Source organism: Zootoca vivipara, chromosome 2 (assembly GCF_963506605.1).
Source record: "Zootoca vivipara chromosome 2, rZooViv1.1, whole genome shotgun sequence".
NCBI lineage: Eukaryota > Metazoa > Chordata > Lepidosauria > Squamata > Lacertidae > Zootoca > Zootoca vivipara.
Genome location: NC_083277.1, coordinates 117,566,351 through 117,580,285, shown reverse-complemented (window position 1 = coordinate 117,580,285; position 13,935 = coordinate 117,566,351). Strand labels below are relative to the sequence as shown.

General features: G+C 51.0%; 1 protein-coding gene across 6 annotated transcripts in view; it reads right to left on the bottom strand.

Moving 5' to 3' along the window:
• Positions 1–13,935, bottom strand: part of PRPF40B (pre-mRNA processing factor 40 homolog B) — a 37,373-nt gene that overhangs the window by 16,610 nt on the left and 6,828 nt on the right. For 4 of the 6 annotated variants that reach the window (XM_060272119.1, XM_060272121.1, XM_060272124.1 and 1 more), the window contains exons 7-17: positions 12,537–12,647; positions 10,882–11,002; positions 10,764–10,794; positions 8,229–8,396; positions 6,927–7,029; positions 6,086–6,150; positions 5,664–5,828; positions 3,856–3,964; positions 3,484–3,634; positions 2,331–2,539; positions 920–1,034 (exon numbers count right to left, since the gene is read on the bottom strand). In XM_060272119.1, the coding sequence (XP_060128102.1) occupies positions 920–1,034; positions 2,331–2,539; positions 3,484–3,634; positions 3,856–3,964; positions 5,664–5,828; positions 6,086–6,150; positions 6,927–7,029; positions 8,229–8,396; positions 10,764–10,794; positions 10,882–11,002; positions 12,537–12,647 (1,348 nt within the window). The remainder of the gene's footprint in view (positions 1–919; positions 1,035–2,330; positions 2,540–3,483; positions 3,635–3,855; positions 3,965–5,663; positions 5,829–6,085; positions 6,151–6,926; positions 7,030–8,228; positions 8,397–10,763; positions 10,795–10,881; positions 11,003–12,536; positions 12,648–13,935) is intronic. The other 2 variants (XM_060272122.1, XM_060272120.1) reach the window with 1 other exon arrangement.

Below are 13,935 nucleotides of genomic sequence, written 5' to 3'. Positions count from 1 at the left end.
CCCCTGCGCCTGCAGCGACAGCTGCTGCAGTTCTTGCTGGGCTTGCTCCGCGATCTGCCGCCATCTCTCCGCCTCTGACACGCTCATCCCGGCAACTCCAAAGTAGCCCAAAAAAGGATTCGGAGGTTGCTGTCACAGTGGCCGGAGTGGGCTACTTCAGAGTAACGACGCTACGCAGCTCTGCATTTTATTCTTTTATTGGTGCTGCGTATTTACAGTGCTGAAGTCATTGCTATTTACACGGAGTGATGTGGTCAGTCGGTTTCAGAACCTCCGAATGGCTTTTGGCGTGTCTTTCTCCAACACAAAAGCTTTGGCAGACCCATCCTCTTTCCCCTCCTCTTTCTGCGTAATTCCGGAGTTGGGGGGATGGGTCTCCCCCCCTTATTCGCCCCTTCCTGTCCCACCTGGGACCCTGGCTCCTCTACCTTGCCTGAGCCTCGGCCCCGACTTCCTGCTTCCCCACTGGCATCGGAACTCTCTCTGCTTTCCCCTGTGCTCGGGGATGGGCTTGAACTCAGGAGGGGAGGGACTTCGCGATATCCCCTGTCCCTCACAGGTTCTTTCCTCCTTCGGGGGCAATTCCTTGTGGGTGTGGAATTGCTTTCTCTCTTTTGTTTTTGTGGTGCTTTTAAATCCCAGCCGCACTGACAAATACCACTCTTCACAGAAGTTGGACTACGAACGTTCTGCGGTCGACAGCTTTATCTTCCCATTGGTTAGCTGGAACGCCCATCTTGTCACATCAGCTCAACTAAATCACTACCAGGAGCACAACCCAATGTAAAAATTCACCCGCTCCTGTGGAACCTTTTTGTGTGCCTCAGCTGGTGCTCTCTCTTTCAACACATCCCCTTTGGATGAGGGTTACTATTGGGAAGGGGGTGGGGGCAGGGGCTCCTGTCCATCGTCTGCTTACCAGGCTGGCCCAACATGTTGGCAAAGCGTCTGTCGGTGCTGAGGGAGGGGTACAGCTCCATCCAAGTGGACATGGAGTGCAGGCGGCCACTCTCGTGAAGCTCGTCCAAGAAGGCCTGAGCAAGAAGCAGCCTGGTTATTCTACGATAGAGCGAGAGAGATCGGGGAGTCAGCCCCTCCCCCATTTACAGGCCCTGTCGGGGGCGGGGGCGGCCCATGTGCTCCAAAGCAGGCCCGAAAACCCCACATTCCCCCTATGCATGACAAACACAGATCATACTGGGAGGGGGAAGGGCTGTTTTTTTTTTAAGACCTCTTCTCCAAACGCTTCCTAGGAAATCAGGAATACTTTTCAGGTCAAAGCAAACACTATCTGTTTCAAGAGCATGCAAAATAGGCTCTGCCTTTGCTCTGTTGCCGAACCATCTTAACAATTTCTTTATCCTCAAGATCAGGGGATGGCAAGGTTTACCCTGCCTGCTTACCTTCCAAGTCCCGGACTGCAGAATCCGGGACCGGCAGCCGTGTGACACCGGAAGTTGCGTCAACGTAACTTCCGGTGTCGTTTTGCCCTTCTATGGGCACCAAAAATGGCCGCCACCGGCTTCGAAAGTCGCTTCTATGCATGTCAGGAAGTGCGTCGACGCAACTTCCGGTGTCGCTCCGCCCATCTATGGGCACCAAAAATGGCCACCGACAACACCGGAAGTCACGTCTATGCACTTCCGGACATGTGTAGATGCGACTTTTGAAGCCGGCGGCGGCCATTTTTGGTGCCCATAGAAGGGCAAATCAGAAAGGAAAAAAATGGCCGCCGGCAGGAGAAAATAACGAAGAAAAACGGGAGACGAAGTGATACAGGGGACCACCGGGAAAAGGTAAGTAAAAACGGGGGGTTCCCGGGGAAAACGGGGTACTTGGCAGCAATGCCCGCCTGGGATGGTTCACTCAAGCTGAGATCCCTCCGTGGGCCGGATTGCACACGCGCATGAGTGGTTTAGCACAGCGCGCGGTGGCTCACCAAGCGGGCGGCTCATGGGCCAATTAAACGACCCCCGTGGTCGCTAGTGGCCCATGGGCCTTAGGTTGCCTACCCCTGCTCAAGATGATTGCAGGGACATAAAGCAGCAGACGATTACAAATGCAGCTACAAGAGAGAAGGTATGAAGCTGCCTCATTCCCATCAAGCCCTTGGTCCATCTAGCCTAGTCGTTGCCTACTTTGACTGGCAGCAACTCTCTGGGGCGTTAGGCAGATGTCCCCCCAACAACCCCAGGCAGGAACGGAACAGGGACCTTCTGCAACCAAACCATGTGCTCTGCCCTTCCGCAAGGCTGCCTCCCACTTCCCAAACAGGAGCTGAGGGTTCACCCCCACTGATCGTGCCACCCCTCCCCCCGAGCTGCAGCTACCTGGAAGGCTTCCCTGTTCTTGCGCTGCTGGCGCCTCTCCCGCAGCCGGCCGCGCTCACGTTCCTCCTCCTCCTCTCTTTCCAGGGTCCGGATGTGCTCCTCAAAGCAGATCAAGGCATCCTCCTTGTCCATGTCTGAAAGAGGTGGGAGGGGCCCGAGCTCAGCTGGGCAAGAGGGTGCAGCACTCTGGGCCAGCAAGGTGGGGCAGGCTACAGCACAGGGAAACAGGGAGGGGAGTCTATCATCTCTGGCTGGGGGTGGATCTGGGTGGGGAGAGAGGCATGTGGTGCTGGAGGGGGGTGGGGTGGGGGTGGCAGCAGCAAGGAGAGCCAAAGGCCAGGACATCTGTGCACTGCTTCTGCGCTTTATAGCCCTAGAACCAATGTTTTCATGACTTCTGGAAAGCACAGCAAACTCAAAACAGGTCACAGCCAAAATGGCCACACCAACATAATACATTTAATAGGTAAAGGTAAAGGTAAAGGGGCCTCTGACCATCAGGTCCAGTCGTGTCCGACTCTGGGGTTGCGGCGCTCATCTTGCTCTATAGGCTGAGGGAGCCGGCGTTTGTCCGCAGACAGCTTCCAGGTCATGTGGCCAGCATGACAAAGCTGCTTCTGGTGAACCAGAGCAGCACACGGAAACGCCGTTTACCTTCCCACCGGAGCAGTCCCTATTTATCTACTTGCACTTTGATGTGCTTTCGAACTGCTAGGTGGGCAGGAGCTGGGACCGAGCAACAGGAGCTCACCCCGTTGCAGGGATTCGAACCGCCGACCTTCTGATCAGCAAGCCCTAGACTCTGTGGTTTAACCCACAGCGCCACCTGGGTCCCAATACATTTAATACAAGGGGTTAATCACAGTATTCAGAATTTAGGATTTCAGGGCCTCAGGGCCTCCCTTTGTTTTATTCATTAACAACATATATAGATTTGGATATCGATAGCTTTTTCCCACTTGTAAACTGAAGGGCTCCACCCCACCCCGTTAGTGAGTCTTTTTCTTACTGGTGTGACATTTTTGCCGTGCGCACAGAGCCTCATAGGAGCCCCTGTGATTCTGGAACTTCCACCTGGGAGGGGTGTGCATTCGCCTAGGGGGCTTTGTGCGGGGGAAAGAGAGAAGGACTAGGAAGGTGGAAGGTGCCTCACTTTGCAGGTCTTCATCCTCAGCAAAACTGGGGTTGTCCATGAGGAACTGCTGGGCTTCGGACCAGGTGGTCTGGAAGCTGACCCGGCTCATGCTGTCCAAGATGCTCTTCAGAGCCTGGATGTTCCTCTTGCGCAGCTGCTTGGCATGCTCCTAGGTGGGGGGCAGAGGACAGCATTGGGGGATGGAACCCACCCCAGCAGGGCACTTGGCTTCCTGCCCCCAAGCTCCGGGAGCCTTCTCCATTATGAGGACTGGGGAGGTGATGGGCAGGGAGGGAATTCTGGGAGATGGAACACCTGGATTCTATGCTTTGCCGCAAACAATCAACCACCTCTGCCTTCCTTTGCTCGCACTCCTTGTTTTTGTTTTACCTTCTCCTTTTTGGCCAGGAAGAAGAGAACGTCATCGTAGATCTCCTTGCGGTCGCGCTCTGGCACCACAGCCCACACTTCCAGCTCCCCAAACATCTGCTCAGCTTTCCTGGGGTGACAAGAAAAGAAAGGAAGCAAGCGGCAGGGGGGTGATGCTGCTGCAGTGTGGTCAGGGGGGGGGGGCGCATGCACACAGAGGCCCTCTGCCGTGGCCACAGCCAGGAGCACCAAGCTCGATTCTTCTCTCTCTCTTTTTAACTAGTGCCGAGACGCTTATTCCCACATTACACGGAACACAGGTACAAGTGTTTGTGTGAAAGGCTGTGCGCTTGCTGATTTGTTCAGCTCAGCTAGTTGTATACAGAGGTACATAGGCTGTACGCTTGCTGCACGTCAGATGCAAATAAGCGTACAAGTTTAACTGCAACATGTGAACACTCCTACTGGAACTGTGGGGAAAAGCAGAGCTAACAGAAGCTCTGGAGCTTGAAAGGGGAATTTTGCAGGCTGGAGCTGGGACTTATGCCCCGTGATCTGCCACAGAAGGTATGTGTTTCTTCTTCAGGCACCAAAGGGAGCAGGGGCATGCAACAATGTGTTGGATTTTTTTGAATAGTCAAGTTACTTTAGAGCCGGTCTAATGTAAATACTGTCTGTTTAAGAGAAACAGGTGCCGGTGATTTCTGTTAATTGCTCACAGGCGTGGGCTCTGCTTCTTGTATATAAGGCTCTGCCAGAAAGTCTTCTGCATCTCTTAGTAGATCACTCTCTCAGTTAAATATCTCTCAGTGTGATTTAATTCTCAGTTTAAGTGATTCCTAGTTGAATCTCAGTAAGAGGGGCTCAGAGTTTAAGAGATTCCCAGTTGAATCTTAGTATGAGAGTTGCTTAGTTATAAAGCTAGTTTGCTGTTAATTCTTGGGGAGTTATGTGGGAGTTTGTGGGAGGTTTGGAATGGTTTGAAGGTTGGAACGTGGGTAGATAAAGCTGCTAAGAGAGAAAGCATTTATCTTTAGTTTAAAGTCTCTTTAGAGTCAGTTTGTTTTTCAGTTAAAGAAACCCAACCGTTTGTATTTTCATCTGTATACTTTTACAAGTGTGCAGCTAGTAAGGGGTTTCATATAAGGGAGATAATTCCCTACGCTCTTGGTGGTGTTTTCTTAGCCAGGTACAAGTACACTTCACTGCGTATACTCTGCGTGAAGTGTACTTTAAAGGGCCGCTGTAAACTGGGATATATGATTTAGATTAAGCAAGTTTCAATACCCAGTTTTCTCCTATATTACTCTTATTATATATTTTATCCAATACAATGGCCCTCGTGATTGGCCAGGCTTAATATCAACAACGGGCAGTAGGGGCCTTCTCCCTTGCCTGGCCAACAGCAACCAGAAGCTACCTCTGCTCTGAAATTCAAACTCCAGATTACTCGGCATTTCCAGTTCAAGCCCCCTCAGTTCCACCAATGAGGACTCTGAGCTGTAAAATGATCCCACCCTCCTGGTCTAAGCTTGATTGATGGGTTATGCCAGACCCCAACATGGAGCCTAGACCATGATGACTTGCACTTGACTCTACCCATTGGTTGGGCAGACATGGGGTGACACCTCCTCTGCCCAGGGCCAATCAAATCAGACTCAGAACAGGGTGGGAAGGGCCAGGAAGAAACCTGCAGGTATCCTAGCTCCCTCCTTGAAGAGCCTTAAAGGGCCCCCCTACTCAAAGAGAACTACCGCACTGGGATCCTGTCCCTCTGCAACAGCCCTGCCCCCTGCAAGAAACCCGGCTGCAACTTTGTCACCCTCTACCTGTAGCGGGTGATGGAGCTCATCTTGCTGTGCTGCTCCAGGAAGCGCTGCAGCTCCTCTTTGGCTTCCTTGGCCCGGAGCCGGGCCTCTTCCTTCTCCTCCTTGTCCCGCTGAGCCTTGTAAGCATTGAAAGCCTGCTTCTTCTCGCTCGGCTTGGGCAAAGCGCTGGGGCACAATGCAAGAGAGTCATCAAGGGTTGCTCTCCAGAGACGGCACCCATCCGTGACAAGGGGTGAGGGAGGATGGGGGCAGGAGTGCTAGGGAATTCCCAGCCAGACAACACTCTGGGCCAGGAAAAGTCTAAGATTAGCTGGACTTTTTCTCTTTCCTACAACAGTCAGGATTTCTAACTGTGCAGTGAAGCAGGCTGGGGGCTGGAATGACATTGTGGGGAAGGAAGGGGCGTTCGTTCCAGACTGTACCTGAACCGCGGGTCGGTGCTAATGAGCTTCATGGCCTGCTCCCACGATGCACTTGCTGGGACACCCTGGAGCCAGAGAGCAGCAGCATTTCAGCTAAAATGGCACCACCACCTTCCCACCATAGCTGCCAAGTTCTCCCTTTTTTAAGGGAAATTTCCTTATGCTGAATAGGCTTCCTCGCGAGAAAAGGGAAAACTTGGCAGCTATGCTTCCCACTCCAGCTTGACTGGCCCCACCCACTTCGCCCCTCATCTCATAATAATAATAATAATAATAATTTATTATTTATACCCCGCCCATCTGGCCGGGTCTCCCCAGCCACTCTGGGCGGCTTCCAACAGAAAAATACAGCACAATAATCTATTAAACATTAAAAGCCTCCCTGAACAGGGCTGCCTTCAGATGTCTTCTAAAAGTCTGGTAGTTGTTTTCCTTTTTGACATCTGTTGGGAGGGCGTTCCACAGGGCAGGCGCCACCACTGAGAAGGCCCTCTGCCTAGTTCCCTGCAACTTGGCTTCTCGCAATGAGGGAACCGCCAGAAGGCCCTCGGTACTGGACCTCTGCGTCCGGGCAGAATGATGGAGGTGGAGACGCTCCTTCAGGTATACTGGACCGAGGCCATTTAGGACTTTAAAGGTCCGCACCAACACTTTGAATTGTGCTCGGAAATGTACTGGGAGCCAATGTAGATGTTTCAAGACCGGTGTTATGTGGTCTTGACCAGTTAACGCAATCGTAGTCAAGTTTTTGCCTGGACTGTGCCAATCCAGGCTATGTGTTTGCTCGTTCCTCGGAGGGAATCTCTGGTCCTCCAGCCCACCCACCTGCCCCTATCAGTACCTTGTCCTTCAGCAGCTCCTTAAAAGCTTGTTTGGCCTCTTCCTTGTTGCTCCAGGCATTGCCAGTGCCACGCTCTTCCTCGTCTCTCCGGACAGGATCACCACTGGCCCAAGAAACAAAAAAAACCCCCAAGGTTCTAGATTCAGGTAGGTAGCTGTGTTCAGATACACTGAAGTCAAAGGTCTGGTGACTTCCGTTTCAGTGTATCTGAAGAAGTGTGCATGCACACGGAAGCTCATACCAAGAACAAACTTAGTTGGTTTCTAAGGTGCTACTAGACAATTTTGTAATTAATTTTTTCATTTCAAAAAACCCAATAAATCCGGGTCTTCCCTTCTCACAATGGCCAGCCAGATGCCTGTGGGCAACTCACGAGGAGGACCTAAACTCAATACTTCTGAGTCCCAGGTCCATTCCACACCTCTGATACTGGATGCAGTGCCCTGCCATAATGGGAGGTACAGACACCCCCCCCCAACTTCCACACACAAGGCTTTGTGGATTCTATGAGCTTAAAGCTGAAATAAAGTGATTTGGATTTGTGGACGGGGGTGAATGGATATTAAATAAGTTCTACTTCCTTCCCTTTACTCCCGCCCCCCCCCACACCCTCCCCAACCTCTTGCCAAAGGGTGGAAGCTTCAGCATCCTTGAAGGGCAGGAACTCACCAGCCCCTCCCTCCATGGAGCCAAAGAAGCGGGTGCTAGAATTCTAGCCTGTACCACTTCCGGCAGCTGGGTGGGCATGTCATGTTGTTGTTTTTCTTAATGCACCCTAATAACAAAATAAAACCTCCCTGTTTGTACGAATCCAGCACATCAGGAACAGGGCTACACTCAACCTTTTCTCTCTGCTGTACTAGGCTTTTATACGCCCCCTAATGGGAATATTAAAACCAACAACCAGCCCACACCTCCTGCGCTACACACACAGCAAAATGACACACTCCAGAGCTCTACCACCTCCTGCAATAGTGTGTGTGGAGGGGAAGCTGTAGGCTTATTTTGCAGGAATAGCATACCACTCCCATAACAGGTTACCATCACCCCCAGCTTGGTGTTCCCTTTCCAATTCCCCAAGGGGGGGGGGACTCCACAAACCCCCAGTTTGAAAGCCAAGCCTGGATGGGGGAGCCTGTAGCTGTCTATGTGCTGTGGACCACAAGTCCCATCATCCTTGGCCATCAGCCACGCTGGCTGAAGCTGATGGCAGTTGGAGTCCGTTCCCCCCCCCCGGCAAAAGACCCAAGGAGGCCTTAATCTTAATCCCACACCCTCTCTGTCCCCTGCCCCTCATGTCACCTGCTTGCGATCTCCTCCTCAGCTACAGTCGGCCCGCCCTCAGTGCCTGCCGTTTCCTGTCCTTCGATGCCCCCGGTGCCTTCTGTGTCTGAGGTGGCTGCGGAGGATGGGGCGGGGCTCTCAGGGCCCGACGGTGGCGCCTCTGGTTGCTGAGGCTGCTGTTGCCTCCTAAGGAAGGGGAGAAGATCAGGCTTGGGAACATTGTGCGCCAGAACACACACAGAAGAAACTGGCACCCTTCATACATAGCTTGGTGGTACTTCTGGGTCCTTCGCTGTCCCTTGAGGCTCAGGTGCCCTTGGTGACATGGAATGCCTTCCATTAGCTTTGGCTGGTGGCCCAGCTGCGCCCCTATCCGGACAGGGACAGCCTAACCCAGGCATAGGCAACCTTGGCTCTCCAGATGTTTTGGAACTACAACTCCCACGATCCCTGACCACTGGCCCTCTTAGCTAGGGATCATGGGAGTTGTAGTTCCAAAACATCTGGAGAGCCAAGGTTGCCTATGCCTGGCCTAACCTGTCTTCTATGCTCTGGTTATACGTAGGGCTGCCTCTGAAGACAGTTCGGAAACTTCAGCTGGTGCAGAATTCAGCAGAGCAAGACGGTTTGAGCATATAACGCCAATTCTGTTCTGACTACACTGGCTGCCAGTTAGTTTCCGCACCCAATTCAAAGTGCTGCTTTTGACCTAAAGGTAAAGGTAAAGGGACCCCTGACCATTAGGTCCAGTCGTGGCCGACTCTGGGGTTGCGCGCTCATCTCGCATTATTGGCCAAGGGAGCCGGCGTACAGCTTCCAGGTCATGTGGCCAGCATGACAAAGCCGCTTCTGGCAAACCAGAGCAGCACATGGAAACGCCGTTTACCTTCCCGCTGTAGCGGTTCCTATTTATCTACTTGCATTTTGACGTGCTTTCGAACTGCTAGGTTGGCAGGAGCTGGGACCAAGCAACGGGAGCTCACCCCATCACAGGGATTCGAACAGCCGACCTTCTGATCAGCAAGCTCTAGGCTCAGTGGTTTAAACCACAGCGCCACTTGGGTCCCCGCTTTTGACCTATAACGCCTTAAATGGCTCAGGACCGCAATACCTCAAGGACCGCCTTTCCCCATATAAACCAACCCAGACCCTGTAATCATCCTCTGAGGCACTTATTCATGTGCCTTCTCCCATAAGAACAGGTGTCGGCAACCTTTTCTGCCCATGGGTCGGAGGATTCCCACGGACTATCGTCCGTGGGCCGGACATGGGACACACAGGCGCAGAAGCGTTTTCCGGTGCTGCGCTGCCCATGTCCGGAACACCGGAAATGCCTTCTGCACATGTCCGCGGCTGCGCAGAGCGATTTCCGGTGCTGGCTGCCCATTTCCAAAATGTCCAGTGTGCCAGAAATCGCTTCTGTGGCTGCGTAGACGCAATTTCCGGCACCATTGTGCCGGTTTACTGCAGCGCGCAGGGGACTTGCCAAGCGGGTGGCTCGGTTCACAGGCGGCCCGTGGGCCGGATAAACGGCCTCCATGGGCCAGAGGTTGCCGATGCCTGCATAAGAGGTTCGGAGGGTGACCACATGAGAACAGGCCTTTTCTGCATTGGCTGTATGTAAGCCATTCTGGGAGCCATTTTGGGCTGAAGGGCAGGGCACTAATGCTCTAAATAAATAAATAGCTAAATAAATAATTCTGCCACCTGCCAAAGAGATCTTTTCTCTCATTGGCAAGGGCTAGAAGCAGGGGAAAGAGAGAAAGAGATGCTTTAAGGCCCAAAACGGCCTCGGCCCAGTATACACGAAGAAACGTCTCTACCCCCATCGTTCTGCCCGGACACTGAGGTCCAGTGCCGAGGGCCTTCTGGTGGTTTCCTCACAGCGAGAAGCAAAGCTACAGGAAACCAGGCAGAGGGCCTTCTCGGGATTGGCACCCACCCTGTGGAATGCCCTCCTATCAGATGTCAAAGAGATAAACAACTACCTGATATTTAGAAAACATCTGAAGGCAGCCCTGTTTAGGGAAGTTTTTAATGTGTGACATTGTAATGTATTTTAATCTTTGTTGAAAGCTGCCCAGAGTGGCTGGGGAAACCCAGCCGGATGGGCGGGGTACAAATATTATTATTATTATTATTATTATTATTATTATTATTATTATTATTATTATTTTATTATGAACAAGGCTGGCACACCATAAAATAGGGCCTCTGGGAGCCTTGGAAGTCTCAATCACTGTGGCTCTTGCTGGAGCCTCTTCTGGAGGTGGAATGGACGTTTTCAAGCTGCTTGCACTGGCCATAAGGGCAAGAACAGGGTCTGGGACCCTCCAGGGGTTGCTGGCCTCCAAATCCCATCAACCCCAACCAGCAGAGCCAGTGGTCAGGAATGATGGGATCTGGAGTCCCAACAGCTTCCGTTACCCCTTGCTCTCTCTAAAAGCAACTTCAACACAAGAAAGTTAGTTTTTTGGATGCTGAATAATGGACCCGATGCCAGATGGTTAAGCATCTTCCTTCCTCACGTGAAGCTCCTCCACAGGGACTTACTCTGCTTCTTCTTCCTCCTCCTTGATCAGTGCTGAGGAAACAAAAGGCAGAGGGTGGTCACCATGGTGACGCTTAAGGAATGGCAGCCTAATCACCTCCTGGCGGCCCAGACCCTCACCTTCAATGTCATCAAGGTCACGGGGACGGGTCCAGCGGGACTCCTTGCTCTGAGTGTTGTAGTAATAAGGTTTCCCGGTCTCCGAGCGGTACTCACGCCAGGGGCAGTGCGACAACAGGAGCTGAGGAGGGAGAGAAAGGACCGCCTTAGGAGCTGCCTACACTCTCCCTAAAATGGAAGAGGTCTGGTGGATGGTGACAAGGTTCCCTCATGAAAACCTTCCACCCACACACACTGTCCTCTGTTTGCCCGTCATAATCATGTTAACACTTATACTTAATCATAATCTAAATCATAGTCACATTATCATAAGTTCTATGAAAGAAAAGAAAAGACTCTCTAAATTTCTTGTACATATTCCTGCATAGTTATTCTAAACACAGCCACGTTCTATGTGTAAAAATACTGAAGGGTAAATCCCTGTGTATAGTGTGGTGGAAGTGACAGAGGATGTCAGTCAACAAGGCTTCTTCTTTCTTTTTCTTCCTTGTTTTTCTTTTTTTATTTTTCTTGTCTTTTTCTTTTTCTTTCTTTTTCTTTTTTACTTTCCCCTATAATCCATCTCCTTTCCTTGTTCTTTTCTCTCTAAACTTTTCTTTTCCTATCTTGAAGGTCAGATATGTTTCTTTGGATTTTAAACTCAGAAGAAAGAAATTGAATACATTATAAATATTAGCTCTTTAGGTATGTGTGTATTGTGTATGAGTATGGTATGTATGTGTATGTATTAATCTTTGTTCATTCTTTGTGTGATGTTTGTATGTAGATGTATCATTCTTTGTATTATTTTTGTACAATAAAGATTAAAAAAATAAAGAGGAAAAAAAGAAAAGAAAACCTTCCACCCCACCCCACCCCACCCACCCACCCTTTTTAAAAGTCAAAAGGACCACCTGTAAATTTGTGTGTACTGTATGTGAAGAAGCCAACGCCCAACACACTGTCACAGCCCAGAGTGACCAAGAGACAAAATGCAGGACGGGGCTAAGCAGATGGGAGCAGGCAGGGGTGTCAGTAATTGGGGCACAAGAAGACAGGAACAAGTTTCACCTTGGCTGCAGTGGTCTCCCCCTATTTATTTATTTATTTATTTATTTATTTATTTATTTATTTATTTTTACTATCCCCAGAATGTGCAAATGGTTGCTATTCACTCCTATGGGATAGAACGATGTAGTGAGAACCAAGCCTCTGAATACCAGTTGCAGGTGGGCAGAGTGCGCCTATTCTCGGGTCCTGCTTGTGGGTTGGCTGCTGTGGGAACAGGATGTTGGAGTTGGTGGACTACTGGCCTGATCCAGCAGGCCTATTCTCATGTTCTTTCGTACAGCCCTCCAGATATCTGGTGACCTGCTATCGTGTCTCCTCTTAATCTTCTCCAGGTGAAACATACCCAGCCATTTCAACCATTCCTTGTAGGATTTGATTCTGAGAACCCTCAATGTGCTTTTTCTTTGGGCTGCTTCTGAGTGAGCTCACAGGATTCCCGCCACCCCCCACCCCACCCCCACCCCCTTTGTCCCTTAGCTCCTATCTCTGGTCCGCTGTCCTCCGCTCCTCAGCGTTCAAGATAACTCAACAAAGAGTAAGGCATCTACGTTTTGAATCTTATGTAATGCTCCACCCCACCCTGCAAAGCTAACTAGGGCTCTCACTTCTGCCTTGGACTTCAGCTCATCTGGCTTCTCCCAGCTTGACTGTTTGGTTTCAGAATTGTAGTAATAAACTCGCCCATCTGGAGCCCGATGCTCAGTCCATGAAGGCTTCTGAGGAAAAAGAGAAAGAGAAGAAGAAGAAAATGGGACACTTTGCAGCAGGTTCCTCTTGCACGGATATCTTACAATCACACCATCTCAAAAAAGAAACTCGAACTGGGCAATTTTTTTTTAAAAAAAAAATCAGTATTCTGAGAATATCTGCTTCCATTTTCAATAAATAAGTAGTAGTTTAAAAAAGCAAGTTTCTAGCACCTGTGATTATGAAGATAGGGTTCAAACCATGTAGGCAACACCACGAGAAAATCTCTTAAGTCTCAGAGTTGTGGGAAAGGCTGTCTAGTAATAAATTTCCTATAGTCAAGAAGTTGGGGGGTTTTAGCACCCTGGTTAAACAGAGCCTAGGGCTTGCCGATCAGAAGGTCGGCGGTTCGAATCCCCATGACGAAGTGAGCTCCCGTTGCTCGGTCCCTGCTCCTGCCAACCTAGCAGTTCGAAAGCACGTCAAAGTGCCAGTAGATAAATAGGTACCGCTCCAGCGGAAAGGTAAACGGTGTGCTGCTCTGGTTTGCCAGAAGCGGCTTTGTCATGCTGGCCACATGACCTGGAAGCTGTACGCTGGCTCCCTCGGCCAATAAAGCGAGATGAGCGCCGCGATCCCAGAGTTGGTCACGACTGGACCTAATGGTCAGGGGTCCCTTTACCTTTACCTTAGTTTCTTTACTGCTTCCCATAAGAACCAGAATAAATTATACAAAAGAGGGAAATGAAAACTAAGCTGACACACTGTATTTTGCTTACAAATATAAGCAACCACACTTTGTTTTCTTTCTCCATTCTATATCATCAACAAAATACCCCTTGCAGCTGCGAGAGACCCTTCATCTGGTGCAGGAGCTTCAACCATCACATACACATGCAAACTCCCCTCCCCTCCCAGGGCCAAAAATACTCCAGTTTTGTTCCTTGTTTCCCAGCTTCTATTTGGGGATTTGCTTTTGCACAAATCCAGAAGATCCAGCACTAGAGGAAAAAGTACCAGAGCAGATTGCTCTTCAGTCTCTCAAAACAAGGCCCAGGAACATGAGCACAAGGTTTCTGGGACAAAATACCCATGAAGTTACAATGCAGGGCCGGCCCTACCTATAGGCTGGGTGGCGCAGGGCACCATGGCGCCGGCCTGCCAGCAGGGCGCCACGAGCTGCGCCCGCCCGCTGGCCGGCCGGTCCGCCGCGCAGCTGCGCGCTGCGCCCACCGCGCTGGGAAACGGGGTGGGAGGGCGCCGGAGAGATCGCTCTGCGCCTGCCCGCCCACCGCGCTGGGAAACGGGGCGGGAGGG